Here is a 25872-nt window from a genome sequence, read left to right on the forward strand (position 1 = left end):
GCTGAAACATAAAAAAAAAACAACTGAAAACATATGGCAATTTGAACATACGCATGAGAAGTAAATGAAGCAAACTAAAGTGAATAGTTAAAAGTTTAGTATTTGGGTGAGCATGTAGGACTTATTGGTCTCTCCCTACTTAAAAACCAAGAGCTGCAAGAGCAGTAGACAAACTGCCAAGTACAGCAGAAGCCTGTAAGATTTCATGCAATTGTTATTTTCAACGTTATCACAATCAACATTTCCCTTCATTCAGAAGTCATCAAGTGCATAGTGGCAGCACAGATACACACAAAGACACCCAGCCATCTGGCAGCAAATGGCAGAATATTAAGCAAGAAAAAAAATTTTATATTTCCCATGCCACCATCAGAATCAAATCTGCAACACACCCATGAAATCAGTAGATGCTAGGAAGAATTTCTGGCACATTGAAAATCTGAATGTGAAAACAATAGCTGAAAGGTTATGAGATTCTGCTACAGCAGTGGTTAATAGCATGCCAATTTATTGCAAAAAGGCTAGTTTTTGGTCACTTACGTATTGTGGAAAATGCATGCCATTCTGTTTTTCCCAGGGAGAACAATTACATAATGCAATAACACTGGATTAGAACAAGTACTTACACAACAAAATACAGAGAGCATTTTAGTTCACATGTACATTCACTAACTACCTAAAATCCCTTGTAGTTCCAGTATCTAATGGAAGAACATCTATACTAAAACACTATCAAGGTTGACAAAGGAAACAGTCTTTGGTATTATTCCCTTGCATACATAATAGTTTATTAACTACAAGTATCATTAAAACATAAAATCTATCAGCAGTGCAAACAGTACAAAATTCAGTGCATCCCATCAACCAGGTTGCACTAACATCTATCACAGAAAAAAAGCTAGCATAATTACAAGAATTTGTAGTATGACATCATTATATATTTTAATAAAATACCAAAGAATTTGTTTTAAATTAAAAAATATTTTAAACCTTGACAGTGTTTAAGGATTAATAAAAAGGTTAGAAATGTCATCAGCAGCAGTTTACCTAAGTAGTGAATCACATCACCAGCCCTATTGTTAGTCACTCAAAAGAAATTCTATAAAATACATACACACAAATATTTTAACAAAATCTTGAGATGATACACATCACTATATAAAACATAGCACCATAATAAATATGCTCTTATCAACTTACATACAAATCCTAGATGGTTGGATGCCTATTACATTAGTCAATCTTAGGTGATGTGCTATCTACAATTTCCCAATATTTCATATAGATTAATAATAATTCAATACAAAATAAGAAAATATTCATTGTATCTTCATATCAGCATCTGGACTTATATTGTTCCTCATATATTATCAATGTACAGTATAATTCACACCTGATGCTATAAAATCCACTAACTTCACCTCCTCCCAATCCCTAGTCAGTAAGGTGTGTTGCAGTGGGGGAAACACTGGATTCAGAGTTGCTTTGCACTTGAAATCTTTCTAGTTGCTTTGCACTTGAAAAAAAATATCACATACTTCATCCTTACGAGGATGATATCTGCTCAAACACCCCCCAAGAGGTCTGTTTACAGACTCAGGATAATGCCTATGTACAAAAACCTAAACTATTTAAATGCAAGATTTTATTATTGGTGATGGTAGTTAATACTATCAGGGAAAAATTACTGCTTTAAAAAGATGCTTAAATCAGTATTATGTTCTATTTATGAAGACTGAGGATAAAAGATAACGTCCCACAAAATTTATCAGCACACTATTTTATGATTACCTAAGCAAAACAGGGCAATGCTATGGAAGTGATTTAATAACAAGTGGCTATAACAAGGATAATAGGAATCTCTAATAACAACAGGAAGCCACAATGTGTAGCTGGTATTGTCAAAATGCTGCTACTAGCAGACTGTTACAGGAAAGCATGTTTCAAATTTTTCCACAAGAAGAAATTGGTTTTCTTTGACCCAGGAAGACTTACTGGGATGATAAACAGCAGCTGAATAAGGATAGGAGTACAGCCACAATGCTACTCTGAAATAACTACCTCTTAGAGTAACTGAATACAGTAACAGAACTTCTTCAGTACTAAATGCTAATTAATTAGCTTATAAAATGAATCCTCATTATTCATGGATTTTATATTTGCAAATTTATCTACTTGCTAAAATTTATTTATAATCTGAAAAATCATTGCTCGTATGCTTTTGAGGTCATCTCTGGACATGTGTAGAGTGGTGAACAATCTGTCTCTGCGTACTCAATCCTAGCTGAGGCTGAACAAGTCGATGTTCTGCCCTGTTTCAGCTGCAAGATGAAGATGACCATAGGATGTAGAAGAGAGGGAACAGTGCAGTAATAAGCAGCAAGAAGTTCTGGCTCTGGGGCAAGCTGGACAGAACTAGAAGCTCAATTCTGGCATGTTACAGAGGTGGCCTCAGACAAGTCACTTAACACTTCTAAACCTCATTTTCTCTTTTGTAAAATTTAAAAAAATATTATCGACCAGAGTAAGGTTTTTTTAGGATTTAGGATTATAATTTAGGTAAGATGTGCATGTGTGTGTGTGTGTCCGTGTGTGTGTACTTATAACCACACAGCTGATTGTCCACTAGCAGCAGTTGATTTGCTGCACTTATGTTCTTAAAGTCACCTTGAATTACTAAACATTGAGCCGTTGCTGGGAAAAATATGCATGTGTACGTAAACCTAGCAATGGTTCAGTGTTTGGGTGACTTTAAGAACATAAGTGCAGAAAATAAAGAGAATCGACTCTATAAATTATATGACAATATTAATAAAAGCCAAGCAAATATAGTTTCTTTACCGATAGTGAGATTAGAAAGATGTTATGTCCTAGATAAATGAATAATAAACTTGAAACCAGTGATAGAGAGTAGTAATCAAGAGCATATCCTCTGAGATTAGGTTATGTGGGTTCTAAAAACCACCTAATCATTCAAGAATTCTATGATCCTGGACATAAGTACTTAATTTTGTGTCTCCATTTCCTTAGCTGTAAAATGGGGACAATCTCAGTTACTACCACTTAAGGTTAATTTGAAAATTATATAAAATAAAACCACATATTACTTATTAAAATATGCCTAACACAAGTAACCTTTAAACCAACATTAGCTACTAAAATATACCTACAAATAGTCCACTACTGCTCCTTAAAAGAAATACAAATTAGTTACAGTTCTAAAACTGAGTAACAATAACAATCTTTCTCCATTTATGCCTATCACTGTCAAAACATTTTTGTTACATACACATTTACCTAAATTATTCATGTTAGTATGTCATGAGCTTTTCCAACTCACCATTGTTGCAGCATTCCAAGCAGTTGTTGGTGCAACTTTTGGTTGCCAATTAGATCCTCCAGTTAGCTTCTTTTCACCTGGCTGACTCCAATTTACATCACTTTAAATAAATATAAGTGAGAATATTAAATGTCGGTTATTATGAAGTTTCCTTACTATATATTTAAATTGAACAGAACATTTTAGATGTAGAAGACATCTTGACACATACTTTCGAGGTGAAAGCCAAATAAATCCACCTCTAAGCGGCACACAGGAAAGAATACAAATAAAAAACTCACTTCTTAGTGGTTCCATTTCCAATGCCAAGATCTAAGACAAGGAAAAAAAAGCATTTAAAAATTAGGCTTAAAAAAAAATAAAACAGCTTATTTTAAGATTAAAGAATCCAAAGAATACTTACTGCCCACAAGGTTGGCTAAGGATGAATCCAAGTCATCAGATACTAACTTGTTAGGTGGAAGTTTGGCAACAGGAAGACTCTGGTTCTGAGAAGCCACTGTTGGTTTGAGAAGTCCACCTAGTTCATCAAAGCCTTAAAGTTACAAACAGATGAAATAGGATTTGTAAGGAACTTTATAGTGCTACAGCTTTCTAAAGGAGGCATTTGCCTGACCTGTGGTGGCGCAGTGGATAAAGCGTCGACCTGGAAATGCTGAGGTCGCCGGTTCAAAACCCTGGGCTTGCCTGGTCAAGGCACATATGGGAGTTGATGCTTCCAGCTCCTCCCCCTGTCTCTCTCTCCTCTCTAAAATGAATAAAGGAGGCATTTGCCTTTTCTCCTTGTTTACTAAAAAAGTCCTCCAAAAAATGAGTACTAAACAAGCTGTTAAATGGAAAAAGAAGTATTCACCATTTAAGTGAACTGATTGAGAAAGCTGTATTTGCTTTGACAGCAATAATTTTGTTTTATTTCATGACAAATGACATTAAAGTTAAAGGGTATAAAAAATAAAGCACTCAAATAAACTATTCTTACTCCTTTTGTAAAAGAGAAAGGAATGAAATGCAATCCTCTCCCTTACCTAACAAAATTTTCTTAAGATTTACTTATACCTGAAGCAATGTACGTAAAAATACATCTCTGGAAATTTTGAGAAAAGTTTATTTCAAGAAATAATATAGATAGTTCTGTACCTTCAAAGTGGAGAATGTAAGGTATATGTAAAATATGTAAATTAGAAGCAAATGAACCATTAGATAATCTGGTTCGGTCTAAAACCAGCTAACCTAAACTATACCTGAGAAATTGCAAAACTATGCTCCATTGCATAGAACCATCTTGTAAACTAGGACATTACATACTGAGAAACAAAAATACAATAAAACCCCTTACAGTCTTCTATCAAAAGGTAGACGGCAAAGATAAACCAATCAAACCAACCACTGAAAAGCTCAATAGTATAATCTAGAAATACCAGAGAATTAGATAAAATCACTAAAAATGGTGGTTTAAAAATACAAACAATTGTTTTCTACTCTCTTTCTCCCTTTTCCCAGCAGGAAAAAGTCAAATGCATCAAAAAGTAAAATTATAACCCTATTAATATACAGAAAAAACCCTCAAATCCTTAGTCTATAAATACTCTCTATCAGCTGACTTCTTATGTTTTGGATAACTAATTGTATATTATAAAATTAAGAAGACATCAATATATTTCTTTAAATGACTTGAATCTAAGTACAGTGTGTCCATAAAGTCATGGTGCACTTTTGACCGGTCACAGGAAAGCAACAAAAGATGATAGAAATGTGAAATCTGCACCAAATAAAAGGAACACCCTCCCAGTTTCTGTAGGCTGATGTGGCAGCATGTGCACATGCGCAGATGATGATGTAACACCATGTATACAGTGGAGCAGCCCACAGCCATGCCAGTCGAGATGTGGACGGTACAGAGGAAAGTTCAGTGTGTTCTGTGGCTCACTAAATTCGAATCCATGACCAAAGTGCAATGTGAATATTGGCGCGTTTATAACAAAGCGCCACCACATAGGAATAACATTACTCGGTGGGATAAGCAGTTGAAGGAAACCGGCAGTTTGGTGGAGAAACCCTGTTCTGGTAGGCCATCAGTCAGTGACGAGTCTGTAGAGGCTATACGGGATAGCTACCTAAGGAGCCCTAAAAAATCTGTGCGTGAGCCCACATCGAACTGCACTGAATAGGTATGAAACTGGGAGAGTTTCCCTTTTATTTGGTGCAGATTTCACATTTCTATCGTCTTTTGTTGCTTTCCTGTGACCGGTCAAAAGTGCACCATGACTTTAAGGACACACTGTATTAACCAAAATCAAAGGCCATCCATGGTAAGAATAGAATTGTTAATTTTATAGGAATGTGTAATCTTTATAAACTTCTAATTAACAAGATATTAAATGGAAATAAGTAGAAACCTCGCTCTACATATTAATAAATTTCTTTTAAGACAAACGAATGAGAACAATATAGTAATAATCATCCTCAGAACAATAAAAAGCGCCTATACCCACAGCTCTGATATTTAATACATTCGAGCTGTTTATCGATGGACTATCTCAATCATCAACTCTAAGTACCACAGGTATAGTTTCCTAATTTTAAAAAAAGCCAATTTCCTTTTAGTACAGGTAAAAATTCTCATGAGTTAAAAGCCCAACAATCTATACACAGCCAGTATCAACTCTTGTTTAAGCTCTTACAGAAACAAAATCTTCCCAGACTCAAAACTGTCACTAAGAAAGGGTAATAGTAAACAGTCCCTTGAAGTTCTTTAATCTAGTGGTTAGGGGAGGAGGAACAACTTCTTTGGCTACTGCAATTTAATCTATTTATACATGTTAAAAGGAGAATTATCTATCGTTACACAGAATCTAAATTAAAACATTATAGCAATGTTAATAAAATAAATTTTTCTTACCCCCAGAATCTACAATAACATTGGTAGATTTATTTCCAAACACAGATTCAAAGTCAACATTAAGGCCTGCTGAAGGATGTGGCTGTGCAACTGGAGAAGGAGTGAATCCTAGGAAAAACAAATGCAAAAGTTTGGTTCTTTAATAAGTCTGTATTTATAGCCTCTTTTGTAATGATAATAGAATGGAAAAAGCAAAAAATTCCCACAACAAAAAGCCAACCCGGCAAGCAAAATGTTTCCTCCACTACCACACCTCAGTGTTGATTACATTTTCCATAACAAAATCATCCCACTGACCAAGAAAACAGAAGAACAAGTGAAGTTGAACTATTAGTATGTTTTGTTACAGAGAGAAAAAAAATCTCTGCTTATTTTTACCTTAATGTTGTATACTGATTATCTTTAAAAAAATAAACACACCTATAATAAACACAATGTAAGGGTTCATTTGGGAATGAAATAAGTAAGTCTATGTTGCTTTAAAATCAGATTAATCCAGCCTGACTAGGCGGTGGCGCAATGGATAGAGCATCGGACTGGGATGCAGAGGACCCAGGTTCGAGATCCCGAGGTCGCCAGCTTGAGTGCGGGTTCATCTGGCTTGAGCAAAAGCTCACCAGCTTGGACCCAAAGTCTCTGGCTTGAGCAAGGGTACTAGCTCTGCTGAAGGCCCACAGTCAAGGCACATATGAGAAAGCAATCAATGAACTAAGGTGTCGCAATGAAAAACTGATGATTGATGCTTCTCATCTCTCTCCGTTCCTGTCTGTCTGTCCCTATCTATCCCTCTCTCTGACTCTCTCTGTCTCTGTAAAAAAAAAATCAGATTAATCCACCTGGTATCTCCAAGAGTCTTTTTCCCTCTGTCAATTCACCTTCCATATTTCTCTCCTCTTCCCTTCCTTCAATGATTAATGAAAAGCTGTATGATTAAGTTCATCTGAGAAGTGACACAGGATTCTGAAAGTTACAACTCACTAATCCTTATGTCCCCTTTATCAAGGTGCTTCCTGAAAATCAACCACCCAATACTCAGATCATTTTCAACTCCCACCATCCCTCTAACCTCCCTTCTAACTTCAATTTATTAGTTCCAACAATGGGGTTGACAAATATAAAATCAAACATGCTAATGTACCTAACTCTTATCTAAAATACAAAAATATAAATAGGAAACCTTATTCTTTCTTGTCTGTTTTACACTGAAGCTAGTGGTATTAAATCAACACCCAGCCCATGCCCCTGAAACAATACTACACTGAGGTAACAAATATAAGGTTTGCAATTGTATGAGGTATTTTTTGTGAGGTTCTGAATTTCTAGGGATGGAAAAGAATTAAAATAATCTAAAATTATAAGGGTTGTCACATGTCTTGGGGAACTTTCAAGTCACTAAGTATACATCCAAATAGAGAATAGTCTAGGAAAGATCACATAGAATGAATTCTTCTACTTTGTTGAAAGCTATAATAAATGGCTCCTAAATTCTCTTTCATCTCTGAATTCTATAAACCCAGAATTAAAAAAAAAGATATTAGAAGATTAAGAACTATATATATCATTAGGTATAAGTTAAGCTTTTGAGTCCTAAACATAGGCTCTCTTTCTTTCTGCTAAAGGACTTTAAGTCTGTCAGAATCTCACTTTGAAATCTTGCTGTACACCACACCAGGATATAAAGTACAATACGATGTTGTACTAAAGACTGGTCTTTAAAAACAACAACAAAAAGAACACACAGCAAAAAAGTAGGATAAGATTTGCTGAGAAGTACAAAGTCCTCAAAGACAGAGGCCAGAAACTAACAACTTACTAACAATGACTCACGCAATTTAGTACACATTAATAATATACTACTTTAAAAGAAATATTTCATATCATAACATGAATATTCTGTTGGCACAAATTTTTAAGAATGTACAAGTTTGATCTTATTTACTAAGTGTTTAACCCTTAAAATAACTCAAAGACAGTGGTCATTCAATGACAGCACAATACTATCAAAATACAAAATAATTTAGTATATAAATCTGACACTTCACCTAAAGGTTCCTAAAATGATACAGACTTACCAATTTAATAGCATTTGTACAAGCTGTTTAAAAATTATATCTTGGCTTACTGGTTACCTTCCTTACAGAAATAATCAATATTTCTACTCAAGAAAGACAAAAATCTATCAAGCTTAATTATGTGTCCATGCTATCATCACACTTTCCTAGTTAAAAGAAATATGCCTAATGTTTATCATTCTGGAAACAATATCTTGGCTATAATGTCACTAACTGTAGAAAAATACATGGAACAATAATTTATAACTAGGACAGTAAGTATACCAAATTCTTATTTTCTCTTGCTATTTTTATCCCAACTTTCTAGAATTTGATATCAGAGATAAGACTATTTTTTTATAGTACCACGAAAACAAGTTTATTACTTTCTATAAAGAGAGAAGCCATCTTCTGAGACACCTAGGGGCCCAATCTGTGAAATTACATTATTATTACCTAAAAGTATAAAATGTTTGAAAGTATAAACACGTAACAATCCAAGAGCTAGTAACTCAAACTTAAAAAACTTCTACAAAGACATAGAAAACATGTACAAATAAATTTTTAATAATTATAATAGCGAATTCACTACTGGGGAAGCAGGTAGCTTATTTTCAAAATAACAGTTTTTTAAGTAATTAATAAATGCTGGTAACACACACGCTTTCATTATCACTTCAATGCCCACTATCAACTTAATGGCCTTTTGTCCCCGGGGTAACTTTTTGGGAGACTGTCAAGGACAGTCAACCTTTAATTTTTAAAAGTTACTTTAAAAAATATACAAAATTAATATTATCATTTCAAAAAACAATTGGGGGGACAAAAAAAAAGATGTACTGGCCCTGGCCGGTTGGCTCAGTGGTAGAGCATTGGCCTGGCGTGCAGGAGTCCCAGGTTCGATTCCCGGCCAGGGCACACAGGAGAAGCACCCATCTGCTTCTCCACCCCTCCCCCTCTCCTTCCTCTCTGTCTCTCTCTTCCCCTCCCACAGCCAAGGCTCCACTGGAGCAAAGTTTGCCCGGGCGCCGAGGACGGCTCTGTGGCCTCTCTCTGCCTCAGGTGCTAGAATGGCTCTGATTGCGGCAGAGTGACGCCCCAAGATGGGCAGAGCATCGCCCCCTGGTGGACATGCCGGGTGGATCCCGGTCAGGCACATGTGGGAGTCTGTCTGACTGCCTCCCCGTTTCCAGCTTTGGAAAAATACAAAAAAAAAAAAGATGTACTAACAGACTCTCCAAATTAAGGTCAACTTTACAAAATAATCACTACACTGAACTACTATTTTGTTTCACCATGGCCCAGAAAAATTCTGTCACTGACTAACACCACTTTGTAGAACATTTAGAAACCACTGCCCTGCACGGCTAATCTCAAGAGGAAAATAATATATTAGCTAAAGGTACAAGATAAACAAGCTTGGGAAACCTAAAGAAAAATTGGCTGGATTGTTAATGGATTTTGGTGGTAGTTTCATAATAAATGAGGCCTCACACTTTTTTTGTGACGGGTGCTACTATTTATTAATTCCTATTAAACACAATGCAAAGCTTTATAAATAAGAGTATTACTTAAACCTCATAACAACCCTATAATAGTTAGTATTACCTCATTTTACAGATCAGGAGACTAAGTGATTAATTATACAGTTTACCCAAGGTCAAAGATAATAGCAAGTGGTGAAACCAAGATTTAAACCCCAATTTGTTTGATTCTAGATTCTAATTGGGTTTTCAGTTTACCCTAAGTATCTCATCTTCTATAAACCAGCAGTTAAAAAAATAAATTATTTTTATAGCTATAGTAATTAATTCTATCTATCCATCAGAACTCTTCAAGTTTTATGAACGTCTTGAACTTGAGCCTTTTCCCAGCAAATACTAGCCAAAAATGTGAACAACCCTTGGCAATTTAAAAATCTAAAAGCAGCCTGACCAGGTGGTGGCGCAGTGGATAGAGTGTCGGACTGGGATGTGGAAGGACCCAGGTTCGAGACCCCGAGGTCGCCAGCTTGAGCGCGGGCTCATCTGGCTTGAGCAAAGAGCTCACCAGCTTGGACTCAAGGTCGCTGACTCCAGCAGGGGGTTACTCGGTCTGCTGAAGGCCCGCGGTCAAGGCACATGTGAGAAAGCAATCAATGAACAACTAAGAAGTCGCAACGCGCAAGGAGAAACTGATGATTGATGCTTCTCATCTCTCTCCGTTCCTGTCTGTCTGTCCCTGTCTATCTCTGCCTCTGTAAAAAAAAAAAAAAATCTAAAAGCAATGCAAAAACAATCAGTGCTCAAAATTGTACCTGACGGCCCAGGCCAGGTTGCTAAAGTGGATAGTGTCATTCAGGCACACAGAGGCTGCAGGTTAGATCTTTGGTCAGGGCACATATAAGAAGCAACCAGTGAGTGCATAACTAAATGGAACAACTAAGTGGAACAACAAGTTGATACTTCTGTCTCCCTCTTCCCACCCCTACAAATCAATGGAAAAAATAACAAAAAATTTGTACCTGATAATTAAATAGTAATTTAGGTAAAAAGTACAATCCAAAAATGAAATGATCTGCATACACAAGATGTTTTTTAAGTGTAGTTTTAATGATAATTTTACGTGCCATTGATAGTGCTGGATGTTACACAGTCACATATGTAACCATCACAGCAATTCTATAAGACATTATTATGCCAATTTTCATAGGTTTAGAAAGATTAAATACTTGTTTAAAGTCATACAGGTTAGAGAGTAGAACTGGAATCCAAACTCAAGTTTACTAGATTCCATACATATTCTTTCCATCCAATTCCCTCATATATTCTATTTTAAAATATTTTTAAATCATTTCCAATTCTTACTGCCAGTCAAAAACCTCAGTCAGTTCTTTAGTTGTGTCAAACCTACTTCTTAATGCCAATGTAACTAAGGCAATCAACTCCTATGCACAAAAAAATCAGCTGGATTTCGAGGTTTAATTTCTACTGTACTGGCCGAGAACGTATTTGGAAAGACACAGATGAATATCAAATTGACCACGCACCCCTGGAACTGCATCCCGTTTCTAAGTCCCTTGCACACAGCTGGTAAAGCCTGTCTCTTTCCAGTAGACTCTCCCTAACACTTGTGCAACAACTTAAGTCAAAACTATCTACTGTTGGATCATTATCACCCATCTAAAGAGCTTTAAATTCCATAAGCTTGTAATATTAAAATATTACCAACTTTCCTGAGAATTTTAAAGCTTAAGTGAAAGTAAAGTAACTGAAAGATGAGAGGCATCCATTCACAAAACAATGTGTTTAACCAAGGAAATAAAATTCAGAAAAAAGTAATCTACTCTTTAAAATCAAGTATCTTCTACCTACAAATATTTTTAAAATTCATTTTAAGAAAAACAACAAAAAGAAATCTGTCTTGCATAAATTGATAAATTTTAGAGATATTTTTGCCTATCTCCAAATAAACCAGCTACAGTGAAAGGGCCATGGCACTTAAGGGTAGTATTAGGATAAGCCTGAATACCAGAAAAAGAATCAGATAAGGCATGGCGGTGGGGGGAAAGCACAGAAGAACCATTAAAAGTAGACTGGAGTAATTAAAAACATACAAAAAACCAGAAAGTCCTCACACTTGGTATTCTTCAAATGAAAATTTACTAAAAAGAGAACATAAGGCTCCATTATGAATACTATATTTAAAATAAACAAATAAATAATTCACAATTTTTAAAAAATAATGAACAGTGCATCTGTTTACATTAAAAAACAAAAGAACGAACATGGACCAGTTGGTGTTTTAGCTAATATTAACCTGTCTTCTAATGTTCTCTTTTACAGATGAGGAAGCAGGTCTAGACAGGGTCACAGGCACTGCATAGCTGAGACCATAACCCACTCCCCTTGACTTACAATTCAGTATCCTTACAACTTTCACGAGGACAAGCTACCTGGTATACTGAGCATCACATCATCAGATCACTGTCATTCTCTAAAAGAGCTGGAAAGTGTATCTACATAACTATTCTGATTTTTCTGGGTTGTTCTCTACAGATCAGGAATTGGCAAACCACAGGTTGTGGCCTATCTTTACAAGCTCATGCGAGCTAAAAATGATTTGTACATTTTTAAAGGGTTGTTATAAACAAACAAACAAAAAGAACATACAATTGAGAATTTATGTATCCTGTAAACACTAAATTATATAGCCCTTTAAACAATATGCTTGCTTGACCAGTGTTCTAAAGCAGAACTAGACAAAAGCACTAATTTTTAGTGACAGAAATGTTCTATAAACCTGTCCTGTACAATATAGTAGCAATTGTCACATGTCACTGAGTAATAAAAAATGTGGCTAGTACAATTTAGAAAATAAAATTTTAACGTTATTTAACATTTAGTTTTAATTAATTTGAGTTTAAATGACAATATGTGGTCAGTGGCTAGTCAGGTGATGCAGCTCCAGGAATGGCTCAGCATGGGTGGGCCTTTCGTGTTCTTACCACTCTGAGAAACAAACTGATGGAATTTTTACTACTCAACTACTTCTCAGAAACTTTTAACTTGGATTGAAAGGCTTCGTATTAAAAAGCCTCTTCTAGGGCAGGCATCAGCAAATTACAGCTGCATGTCTTGGTAAACAGTTTTGGAACACATGTTTATGTATCAGGCTATAATGTCAAAGATGAATGGCTGTGACAGAGACTACGTGGCTCAAGAGCTAAAAATATTTACAACCTGACCTTTTAAGTTTGCTGACCCTGTTCTAGATGAATAGTTGACACAAGTGATTTTGTTTCCTCTTCTGTATTCATTTCATTAAAAATGAGTATTTAATAGTAACTTTTTTGTTTCTCAAGACATGACATAGCAGATAAGATTTTTTTTTTAATTATTTTTCCTTTGACTTGAGAGAGAGTAGAAGGGAGAGGGAGAGAGGGAGGAGAGGTGAAAAGGAAGAGAAAGGGAGAAGCATTAACCTGTTCCATTAACTGTTCGATTCAGTTGTGCACCCACTGACTGTTTCCCGTCTGTGCCCTGAACAGCGGCCGAACCTGTGACCCCTGGCATGCCGGGATGATACTTTAGCCACTGAGTCAGGGCAGATGTGATTTCTTAAAAAACTATTATTTAATATTTTTATTTGTACTGTTTGCTCTCAGAAAGAGAATGTAAGGGTTTAAATTAAAAGTCTGTACTTGCATCAGGGAAAGGGCATTGCAGAGCAAAACCGCAGGTCTCCTGCTTCAGGCTTTTCTCCCAACAGCTAAGATATAGTGACGCACTTAACATGTCGGAACTCAGGTGACCCATCCATAAAATGCTAATATTCTCTTACCGGTATGAGAGTTGAGCTGGGCCAAACATTCTCTGGAGGTCTTTGACAACTCTGAATCACCAATTTTATGACTTTGATTTTCAAATGCACCTACTCCCTTAGAGTATATGTCCATCAACTCTACTAATCTGCTCTGTTTTGGGCCTTCTTTTTGTCTCAACTCCACAGACCTTAAACTTAAGAAACATTAGGAAAATGACACTCCTAGTGTATGTTCCTCTTGCTACAGACTTTCCTTGAAGAGCCAGAATAATAACTCTAACAATGGCATTTTTATTTTTAATTCTGCTTCTGTTGTTTCAATTTGAAATAACAAGAATCTTTAGCTTAAGGTTACTACTGTTCTCCATTCTGTCCCGCTTCAGTACATAAAGATGTGACAGCCTAAAGCCCATGTACTGTTCTAACCTAAAATATGGAAAATAACATATGGCCCAAAGCAAAGACATACCTGTTTCGTATATCCAAATTAAGAAAACTGACTTAAAAAGACACAAGCAGCCATATTTACTAAACATTTACCAGTGTATACATAGTCAATATAAAGAAAAAAACTTGTAAGATTAAAAAATAATAAAACTCCAAGAATAACTCTAGTAACCCCTCATTTTAAAGCAAATAAGGTACTCCATTTGACAAATTTTCTATAGAGTAAGAAAATGTTAAATTTAGTTTCACCTTTTTATATAATTTTTAATGTATTATAATGACATGAAGGAATTATGGCAATCAAAACTGTGGAGCTATCAGACTAATTATATATAACTAGAGCAGGGGTCCCCAAACTTTTTACACAGGGGGCCAGTTCACTGTCCCTCAGACCGTTGGAGGGCCGGACTATAAAAAAACTATGAACAAATCCCTATGCACACTACACATATCTTATTTTAAAGTAAAAAAACAAAATGGGAACGAATACAATATTTAAAATAGAGAACAAGTAAATTTAAATCAACAAACTGACCAGTATTTCAATGGGAACTATGCTCCTCTCACTGACCACCAATGAAAGAAGTGCCCTTTCCAGGTGTGCGGCGGGGGCCGGATAAATGGCCTCAGGGGGCCGCATGCGGCCCGCGGGCCGTAGTTTGGGGACCCCTGAACTAGAACATCTGCCTTTGCAATGTTCTCAAATCTCCAACTATTTGCTTTCTAGTCACCTTCCTTCCTTCCTCTCTTTCAGATATAGCTAACAGAATATTCATGGCAACATGATCTATATCTAGGGTACATAGATGATTTTCTGCACATGGTGTTAATCAAAGATTTAATTTGTGTCACCTTAAGCTATTTTGTTTAACTGTATTAAAAGCAGATTCACCATCTTTTAAGGGAGGTTTAGTATCTTTTTAGAAGGATTCAAAAACATTTCAGTTTCATTATATACTTAAAATTTTACTCTTCTTATATAATTTTTGTGTGAAATTTTGCCTTTTTATGGATTTTTATATTGCAATTAAAAGTTATTTGGCCAAGTTGCTTTACAATCTCTTCATTTATCTCAGGGCTAACATTAAAGTGAGACCATTATAACAGAGATAGAGGGTATGCATGGATTTTAGATAATCTAAAATTATACTATTCACAGTTCAAAAAGAAAAAAAAAGGATAAGATAGCTACTAATATAACAGTCCCAAAAACTACTAAAATAACCACCCTCTTAAAAATAAAAAGGAAAAATATAAGCACACATGCATGAACTTTTAAGTAATACTATGCTTCAACCACCTCTTCTAATAACTGACTCTGAACTAACAAACAGAATGCAGTATGGGATGTTAGACAGTTATGACTACTGCAATGTAATATGTCAGAGAACACTAAAAAAAGTCCAATTTCAAAGGTAATTTTCTTTCCTAAAAACTTGCACTAAATAAAATTAGGGATACTAGCATCAATTTTAAAACCTTACTATACATTATTGCTATTCAGTTACTTTAAAATTTGATATTAAGATCCAAAGTAATTATTGCAATGCTTTAAAAAGTAATTAATGAATGTTAAAAAATACTTAGGCAATATAAACATAAATTGGAAAGAAAGGTTAAATGGTACTTTACCAACAAACATTTCATGAGTAGGTGTCCTAGTAGTAAAAGTGGATACATCTGAAGAAATGGGAAGGTGAACATCACCACTACTTTTTGTGAGGAAAGGATTTAAGCTTGGAATGGCATCATCAACAGCATCTACAGTAGCAGAGAAAGGATCTGTGTAGTCCAAGTGCATTACAGCAAAATGAAGAAAGGAAGTAAATTAATTAGTATTGTAATTAGTGAAAAGATGCAAAGTGAAAAGTAGTAGCTATATCACTGTTTATTAACTTTAAATGCAAAAATACTTAATCACCAAAATGAAAGAACTGTATTTAACATATTTTAAAGTGAATTCTCAGAAAAAAAACAAATTTAGGTGTCCATAAATAGAAACATATTAAGGACAGATATGCTTTCCAGCGTTAGGAAGCCAAAATTAGGTAATTAAAAAAGAATAAACAAAATGCTTATGTGAAACAGCCACCCACCTTGAACCATAAAACCCGCCCAGGTGGGAATGTATTGACTTTGGTGGCATAACTACATTTACTCAAAAAATTGATGTCTTGTATAGGTTCAGAAGTAGGAAATAAGAAAATAAAGATAAAGGTCTAACAATGGGGTTTCATTTAAAACAGACGCTAACGACTGGCCATGTAGTCCAGTGTGAACAGTTTTGAAGGCCAAGCTAAGAGTTTTAAAGAGTTGGCTTTAAAATTTAGCTGAAGGATTAGCTAAAAAAACATATGTACATAACATATAAACACAGACAACAAATGGCAGTAGCCAGAGGGAAAGGGGGTGGGGGAAAGGTGGAGGTGAGCAAATTGGGGGAAAATAGGGACAGAGACTTTCTTTGGGGTGGAGGGTGCACAATGCGGTATACAGATGGTGGCTATATTAAGTTATACATTCGAAACCTGTAGTATACAGTTTTGTAAACCAATGTCATCCCAATTAATTCAATTATTAAAAAAATAAAAATATTAATAAAATAAAAATTTGCTGAAAAAATAACAAAAATATTATTTTCTACTAGAATGTTAGCATACCCTATTATCAAATTCTACATGTAAAGCTGTTTTAGGAACAGGTATTTATGATACATATACCTCATTCAAGATAATCAGCTTTCTAATGATTGAAAGCCATTCATCCGACCTTAGTAAACAGAGAGAGGAAAAAACAAAAAGTAGCAAAAACAGTGTCATAATTTTATCTCTTGTAACAATAAAAAATGAGAAGACAACAGCTGCTGCCTATTGTCATTTGTGACCATCACTGAAGAATACTGTGTTCCCCAAGCACTGTATTTTACTCTAAGACTATATGAAGGAACAATAAGAAGGCAGCAATGGCTCAAGACCAGGTTATTCACTATGATAAAGGCATCTATTCCTTAAAGTCAATCAATTCAAGGCGATTGCTCCACAACCCCCACAACTGACTACAAAAAAATATGACAAAAATATTGAGGTCAGTGGCTTAAATATAATAAATCTTTTTAAAATTTTTAAAATTTTTGTTATCACTTAAGGCCCTTTCCAGGAATTAGGTATTAATATGGAACATCAATTCACAGACAAAAATAAAGTCTTACAAAGGTATCAAAATTCACTTGTGTACTATTCAAAATCAAATGAATCATGTTTTAACGTCTTCCTCACCCCATACCCCTCAATAAATGGAACAAGGAGTGAAAACAATCAGAAAAAAAAATAATTCAGAAATAAGAAGTAGAAAATAGATACAGTAGGTTAAATTTTTAAAAAAATGTTATTTCTTGACTTTAGTGAGAGAGAAAGGGAAATAGAGTGGCACAAGAAGAGCGATCTATTCCTGTACATGCTCCGGTTGGGGATCAAACCAGTAACTTCTGCACTTCAGGACAGTGCTCTAAACAACTGAGCCATCTGGCCAGGGCAATATGTTGGATTTTTTGTACTAAAATAAAAATGTAATGGTGATCATTCTCACTACTTATATAATAAAGGAGCCTGGGCACTGGCCAGTTGGCTCAGTGGTAGCACTGGCTCAGCATGTGGGTGTCCCGAGTTTGATTCCTGGTCAGGGCACACAGGAGTTGCAACCATCTGCCTCTCCACCCTCCCTCTCCAACCCTCTCACAGCTGTGGTTTGATTAGTTCGAGAGAGTTAGCGCCAGGTGCTAAGGATGGCTCTCTGGTGGCCTCTCCCTTGGGTGCTAAAAATAGCTCAGATGACAAGCAATGGCCCCATATGAGAAGAGCATTGTCCTATAGGGGGCTTTCCGGGTGGATCCCAGTTGTGGCGCATACAGGAGTCTGTCTCTCTGCCTCCCCTCCTCTCACTTAATAAAAAAAAAGAGAAAAGAAAAAAGAAAAGAAAGGAGCCTGATCAGTGGTGGCACAATGGAAAGAGCACTGAATCAGAATGCTGAGGTCTCTGGTTTGAAATCCTGAAGTTGCCAGCTTGAGCACGAGCTCATTGACATTATCCCAAGGTTGCTGGCTTGAAGTCCAAGGTCACTGGCTTGAGCAAGAGGTCACTGGCTCAGCTTGATCCCCTCAGTCAAGGCATGTAAGAGACAATCAGTGAACAGCTAAAGTGAAGAAGCAACTATAAGTAGATGTTTCTCTCTTTCTCTCAATAAATATAAAAAAAACAAAACAAAACAAAGCTGCATTAAGCTTAGAGTTATCAGTTTGGTTTTAAGTGCTATATACAATAGTGGCATGGAGGTTTTTAAAGTACATTATATTTTTTTGGACAATAATCAACAAAGTAGATCTCTCTAGTTTACAGTGCAAATGAAGTCATGAGAGAAGTCACTCAAAAAAGAAACACATTTCTGCCACAAATCCACTGGTTTATGAGAAAAGACATAATTGGGAAAGGTCACTAGTTATCTGCTGTGCCACTGATCGTGTTTTATCTAAGTACACAGTATCATTTCCTATTACACAAATAACTAAGAGAAGAATATGCAGTCATGTGCAAGTGCATCTGTATTTAGGTCAATCAGACAATAAGAAAAATCAGCTCTTAATCTACTTGACAAAACACTACACATATTCTAGAATGATGTTAATGTACTAATGAACACTATACTATAAACAAAAACATTAAGACAAAAAAATCATGTTCTAGCTATTCCAACTTAAACTTGACTCACTAACTGGCAACTTTACTCTTAATTCCTTAAGGTATTAAAAATAAATATTCCATTATTTTTATCATTATTCACTTGAAAGTTTACTTTTATGTTACACTAGAATCGCCGAAAAATAATCCAAAAAAGGTAAAAAAGATGAAAACAGAACCAGTTCAGACTGACTGATGGTGGCACAGTGGATTGAGCTTTGGCCCAGGAAGCTGAGGGCCCCAGTTCAAAACCTGGAGTTCTGGCAAGAGTGTGGGCTTGTCATCAACATGATCCCAAGGTCACTGGCTTGAGCCCAAGGTTGCTGGCTCAGCTTGAGCTCCCACTCCCACCCTCAAGGCATAGATGAGAAGAAATCAATAAAAACAACTAAAGTGAGGCCCTGGCCGGTTACTCAGTGGTAGAGCGTTGGCCTGGCGTGTAGGAGTCCCAGGTTCGATTCCCGGGCAGGGTACACAGGGGAAGCACCCATCTGCTTCTCCATCCCTCCCCTTCTCCTTCCTCTCTGTCTCTCTCTTCCCCTCCCGCAGCTGAGGCTCCATTGGAGCAAAGTTGGCCCGTGCGCTGAGGATGGCTCCATGGCCTCTGCTTCAGGCGCTAGAATGGCTCTGGTCATAACAGAGCAACGCCCCAGATGGGCAGAGCACCACCCCCTGCTGGGCATGCCGGGTGGATCCCGGTCGGGCGCATGCAGGAGTCTGTCTGACTGCCTCCCCGTTTCCAACTTCAGAAAAAACAACAACAAAAAACAACTGAAGTGAAGCAACTATGAGTTGATGCTTCTCAGTTCTTCCCTTCCCCCCTTCTTTCTGTCTCTTTATCTCACCAAAAAAAAACCAAAAAACAGTCCTGTCATATTACAGTCTTGAGACTAATCCCTTTACACACAGAAAATGTGAATGTTTTCATAAAATGTTGTTTCATACCAGCTGAGAGTAAAACTCTAGAATGGATAATTCTCTTTTGCCTCAATTAAAATTCGAAATCTTGCTTAAAATATTCAAGTGTACCAAGTTGATAATATTGGATATTGTTAGATCTGGTGTAACTCCAAGTTTTCAAAGTGATGAAAACTTAAATCTCAGATATTAGTATTCAATACAAGTGCTTGCTTAGACTCCAGACCATTTCTTGAAAATCAAAGGCTCATTAATAATACAGTAAGAAGAACAGGAAAGCGTGTGTTCTCTCTTTTCAGTGGAATCTCACATGGCTTTCACATAAACATATGAAACTTACTTCCCTTTCACTCCCTAACACTAACCTATGATAAGGAATATACATTATCTCTGTAGTGTTTATGGTAAGAACTAAAATATCAAATTTGTTAACATCAATTTTTAGCAAATGAAAAGCATAAATAAGATTTTAGAATCATCAAAAATAACTTTGGTCACATGCTATATATTTCAAATGTTCAAGCAAATGGTTAATTTTTTTAAAACCTTTTAAAATTATCATTATGACCAAAGCTTTTTATATTTAAGATTTATTTTATTATTTCAGTCTAATTTTATACAGTAAAAAAATCTTAGTCTGAATGTCTAAAAAGGAATACACTAAGTTAGGAAATCTTCAAAATTTTTGCTTAAAATACTATCTAACATTCAGGAGTCAAACTCTGAAACTATCACCAACCCAGAAGCCAAATATCTTTACATGAAAGTCAAGACAAGACTTAATTCTTCTTAAATTGAGAAGTTCACAGTGAAGATCACTGTCTTTTCCTCACACATAATAAGGTTTTGTGCCTTTGTACTTGATCCCACTGTACTTGATTTATACTTGTAACATTTTTAAGAGTCTCACTTGTACATAGCAAGCCTAATGTTAAAATATGGGGAAATTGTGATGAAATGGTACATAAGGCAAAATAACCAAAAACAGAAAAATAAAACACAATTAAATGTATTTCAACATTGTATTCACAGATTGCTATGGAATATTTCTTGTAACAGGACATGGAACAATTCTTACAGGCTGCAATTACTTAAAATTATTCTCCTACAGTAACAGTATATTTGCTTTCATATATGACCTCAAAATAATTCCAAGCAAAAGCTTTAATTTGTCACTGTTATAATTAATAGGATATGGTGTCCAGATTAAACAATTTCAGAGTTAAGTTGTTTTGGCATGTTATATTAGTTCTCAGTTTTCTGTAGAAATTTTCATCTACTGAGAAAAACACTTTTCAACCTTAATTTAAAAAAACTGCTCTTGCTGAAACTACTTAAATGGTATGCTCATTCTACTACCATTTTCTTAAGCACTTTACAATAAGCAAAAAAATAAGCGTGTAAATTTTGGCGGATTAAAAACTCTAAAACTAGGACTTATTAGGATATTAAGAAACTCTTTTCTTGGCTTTGGCCAGTTGGCTCAGTGGTAGAGCACTGGCCTGGTGTGTGGATGTCCTGGGTTCAGTTCCCAGTCAAGGCACATAAGATAAGCACCCATCTGCTTCTCCATCCCTCCCCCTCTCCCTCTCTCTCTCTTCCCTCCAGCAGCCATGGCTCCCTGGGAGCGATTTGGCCCCAGGCACTGGGGATGGCTCCATAGCCACCTGCTCAGACTCCAGGAAAGAGCTCAGTTGCTGAGCAATGCCCCAGATGAGCAGAGAATCTGCCCATAGGGGCTTTCTGGGTGGATCTCAGTTGTGGTGCATATGAAAGTCTGTCTCTGCCTTCCCTCCTCTCACTAAATAGAAGAAAACAAAGAAAAAAAAAATCTCCCTTCTTAATCTCACTTAGTTATCTACAGTTCACCCAGATAAATTCTAAAAAATATTTACCAACTTTACCTTGCCTGTGATAGTTTAGTGCAAGGTTAGCCAACCTTTTTATACCTACCACCCACTTTTGTATCTCTGTTAGCAGTAAAATTTTCTAACCGCCCACCGGTTCCACAGTAATGGTGATTTATAAAGTATGGAAGTAACTTTACTTTATAAAATTTATAAAGCAGAGTTACAGCAAGTTAAAGTATATAATAATAATTACTTACCAAGTACTTTATGTTGGATTTTTGCTAAGTTTGGCAGAATAAATCTTTATAAAACAATTTACTATAGTTAAATCTATCTTTTTATTTACACTTTGGTTGCTTCGCTACCACCCACCATGAAAGCTGAAACTAGTGGGCGGTAGAGACCAGGTTGACTACCACTGGTTTAGTGGGTCAAGTGTCAACCTGGAATGCTGAGGTTGCTAGTTTGAAACCCTGGGCTTACCCTGTCAAAGCACATATGACTAGCAATCAATGAACAACTAAAATGACGCAACTATGAATGGATACTTCTCACTCCCCTCCCCATTCTCCCTTCTCTGCGAAATTAATAAATAAAATCTTTTTTTTAAAAAAAGGCATTTATCAAAAAAATTTTTTAATAAAGTATTTATTGACTTTAAACTTAGAAACTATTACTCCCAAATTTTAAGATTTAGCTAAATTAAACTTGCCTTCAGAGAGTATTAGCTTTTAATTAAGATATGGCTCAAAAAATTTGTCTAAAAATCTAGTGTTTTACTATTCCTGTTCCCTAATCTGTGTTAGGAACCAGAAATACCAATCTAGGGGAATAAAATGACCACTCATACAATTATTTATAAAGTACTATTATAAACCAGACATTGAAGGTATAACCTTAAACAAAATATTTTAAAACTTCTGCCTTCACATACATTATGTTTATTATGCAAAATAGCCTTAAGAAATGGCTATAAAAAACAAAACATAAAGTCCTTAAACCTCACATTATAAAAATAAAGAAGAAAACACATCTAATTCATAAAAACTCACTGTTCTTTAATTTTATATTTGCCATGAAAAGTAAGCCAATCAATTCAGATTTCACATGTAAGCCACACGTTAAGTTTTAAGGTAGCTTGCCATTCTCTGTAGTTCTCTAGACATTATCCTTTCTCAGAATATTCCTTTTCCTCCCAAATAATTTTTGAGTGTTTATAAAATAATACTTACATATATACAAACAGAAACACCAAAACCAACCAAAGAAAATGATTTGAAAACATACTAAATGACTAAGCAGAAGTGGTTAAAAATTGACATAGAGACTAGGCTCACTCCTTCAAAGATGCCACGGACATGGTCACAATATGGTCACGTCAAGATCAAAGAACTGACAGGCAGCAAACATTCCTGTTGGTACTATGGAAAAATCTTTGAACACCAAAATCTTATAAGTCTAAGTTAAATCAACATTTTAAAAACAAGTAGCATAAAATTTGTCATGACATTCCTGGTCAGGACATAGTTTACTGCCTGATAACACAGTTCTGAGTTTTATTAGAACTTTATCATATACTTACACAAGATGAGATTTTTTTTCCCCTGCAAGTAATTTTTTTTTTTCTATACCAAAAGTAAAATGACTATTACGCATTTTCTGATTATGGAGTAGAACTTCAACACTGAAAGAATAATTTTACACTGAAACATACATTTGGTCATTCCTATTCTTCTTCATTAAACCTCATTTCATAATTTAATTGAACATGAAATCTAAAACTACATTTATAAATAAATGAAAATGTCTTCAAAAGGACTAACTTCATTGCTATTTTAGTATTTTTAAGTTCTCATGTATCAAATTTAACAAAAATTATACAAATAAGTAAAATACCACAGACGAGGGAGAGCAGACACCTATACAACATATAAAGTAGAATTCTTGAATGCTTACCTCCCCATGTATTTGCTACCTGAGAAGCAGTTGACATAGGAAGTACAGATGGATGAAAAGTTGGCTGTTGCAAATCAAGCAAATCATTTGGTAGCTTTGATGTGCTAAAAAAAATTTTGAAAAGTTGATTTATTTATTAGGTAAACTCTGCTATATTAGTCATTCCCTTTTCCTGCTCCTCTAAATCAGAACATTAAAAAGAAACTGAGGCCCTGGCTAGGTGGCTCCGTGAACAGAGTGTCATCCCAAGGTCATAGGCTCGATCCCTGGTTAGGGTATATATGACAAACAACCAATGAGTGCACGGGTAAATGGAACAACAAATTGACCCCCCCATCAATGGAAAAAAAATTAAAATAATAATTTTTAAAAAACTGAGAAAAAGCCCCAATAATGTAAATCTCAAAAGGAGGAAGAGTTTCAGCAAGATAACAATGGCATATCCCTCATACAACAGCACACATCTAAGGAAGCCTAGAGATATATTCAAGTACTGTATCTTCATTTTACATAGGGATCAAATTATAATCATCCTCAAGAAAAGATCAATAACTGCCCCAGTGAAATACTGATTTCTGTGTATCTTCAGTTTACATAGGAATCAAATTATAATCATCCTCAAGAAAAGATCAATAACTGCCCTAGTGAAATACTAATTTCTGTCTTGAAATAAACCTAAACAACATGATTTGAAAATATGAAACAACAAGGCAATTTTAATTTTTTCAAGAAAATTTGTTTTCTTACTTTTAATCTTTAAAAAACCTCAATTACATTTGCAATATCAATGCATACCCCTATAAAGTAAAATACCTGCTAACTTCACCTCAACTACTTCATAATCTAAATAACATCAATAATACAGGGGGAAAATATTATACATGTATATATGACATAAATTTATAATGGAGCCACCCATCACATAACTCCTGGGGGGATGCTTATATAATACATATATTACCACAAGACTTATGTAATTAAGTAATAACAACAACAAAGGAAAAAATTCTAGAGTATCCATGAATTGAAGCATTAGGTGTATGTATCACAGTAGACATTATTTTTAACTTACACTAAAAACATGTCTTTTCAATATAAAAAAAATGTTATAGGTAAGTAAATAAAAATACAAATACATTTAGAATATAGAGAATTATGATAATATACAATAAGTATTCTGTAATAGAATTTTGCTCTCAACCTTTATAGGTGAGAACTTTTGAGTATATTAAGTGAAATAAAGCACAGTCAAATTAGTTCTTTAATAATATTTGTTTCATCCTCAAACATTCAACATTCTTTCCCATTCATCTCCCCTAAAACAGACTTCTTTTGAAAGTCTTCAAGTGTAAAACTTGACACTTAATGGATCCAATGTCATTTCATTGGGAATTAAGGAAAGTGGCATATAAAAACAAAACAAAAGCTGAAAGAAAACCATGTAACTAAATTCACCAAACATCTACTAAGACTTTAGGAAGTAGGTAGCAGTTGAGTTAATAAAAGTTACACTGAGCTCTAATAGGAGTCAGTAGGTGGGAAGGAAGACCTTTTAAGGAGAAGCTAAAAATATAAACAGTATCAATAATAAAATTAAAGAACAAGTCAACAACAACAAAAAATCATCATTCTCTATGGTGCATTTACCATGTGCTAAATACTGTGCTAAATCCTATCTGGAAGTTTGCTGGAAATGAAAACTTTTGGTCCTTACTCAACACCAACTGAATCAGAAATTTAAGATAGGGCTCAGCTCTGTGGTTTAATTAACCCTCTAGTTAGTTCTGATGCTTACTAAAGACTGAAAAACCTTGACTTATACCATACATAATCTTATTTGGAAACAGTTTTTTAAAAAAAGATTAAGAAATAAGAGTAGAAATATTATATTGCCATTGTTAAGTAGCTTAAATTAAGCAACAAGATTATTGATGTTGGTCTGGTAGGCTTCAAAACCACAGAAATCTGGCAACTAAACTGTTACCATGTTCCAGATTACCAAATTTAACACCAGGGAATAGACATCAAAAACATTTAGTATTTTAAAATACATGCCATAACCATTATCCATATACAGTGTGTCCGTAAAGTCATGGTGCACTTTTGACCAGTCATAGGAAAGCAACAAGACGATAGAAGTGTGAAATCACCAAATAAAAGGAAAACTCTCCCAGTTTCATACCTATTCAGTGCAGTTCGATGTGGGCTCACGCACAGATTTTTTAGGGCTCCTTAGGTAGCTATCCCGTATAGCCTCTATAGACTCATCACTGACTGATGAACTGATGGCCTACCAGAACGGGGTTTCCTTCAACTGCTTATCCCACCGAGTAATGTTATTCCTATGTGGTGGCACTTCGTTATAAACGCACTGAT

At 35.3% G+C, this 25872-nt stretch overlaps 1 protein-coding gene across 12 annotated transcripts in view; it reads right to left on the bottom strand.

Annotated features, from left to right (window-relative positions):
• Positions 1 to 25872, bottom strand: part of PICALM (phosphatidylinositol binding clathrin assembly protein) — a 140118-nt gene that overhangs the window by 19734 nt on the left and 94512 nt on the right. For 2 of the 12 annotated variants that reach the window (XM_066370160.1, XM_066370226.1), the window contains exons 12-18: positions 23497 to 23600; positions 15674 to 15823; positions 6240 to 6347; positions 3744 to 3875; positions 3622 to 3652; positions 3341 to 3440; positions 541 to 564 (exon numbers count right to left, since the gene is read on the bottom strand). In XM_066370160.1, coding sequence (XP_066226257.1) covers positions 541 to 564; positions 3341 to 3440; positions 3622 to 3652; positions 3744 to 3875; positions 6240 to 6347; positions 15674 to 15823; positions 23497 to 23600 — 649 coding nt within the window. The remainder of the gene's footprint in view (positions 1 to 540; positions 565 to 3340; positions 3441 to 3621; positions 3653 to 3743; positions 3876 to 6239; positions 6348 to 15673; positions 15824 to 23496; positions 23601 to 25872) is intronic. The other 10 variants (XM_066370176.1, XM_066370168.1, XM_066370215.1 and 7 more) reach the window with 10 other exon arrangements.

This window comes from Saccopteryx leptura, chromosome 1 (genome assembly GCF_036850995.1).
Source record: "Saccopteryx leptura isolate mSacLep1 chromosome 1, mSacLep1_pri_phased_curated, whole genome shotgun sequence".
In the NCBI taxonomy this organism is placed as follows: Eukaryota; Metazoa; Chordata; class Mammalia; order Chiroptera; family Emballonuridae; genus Saccopteryx; species Saccopteryx leptura.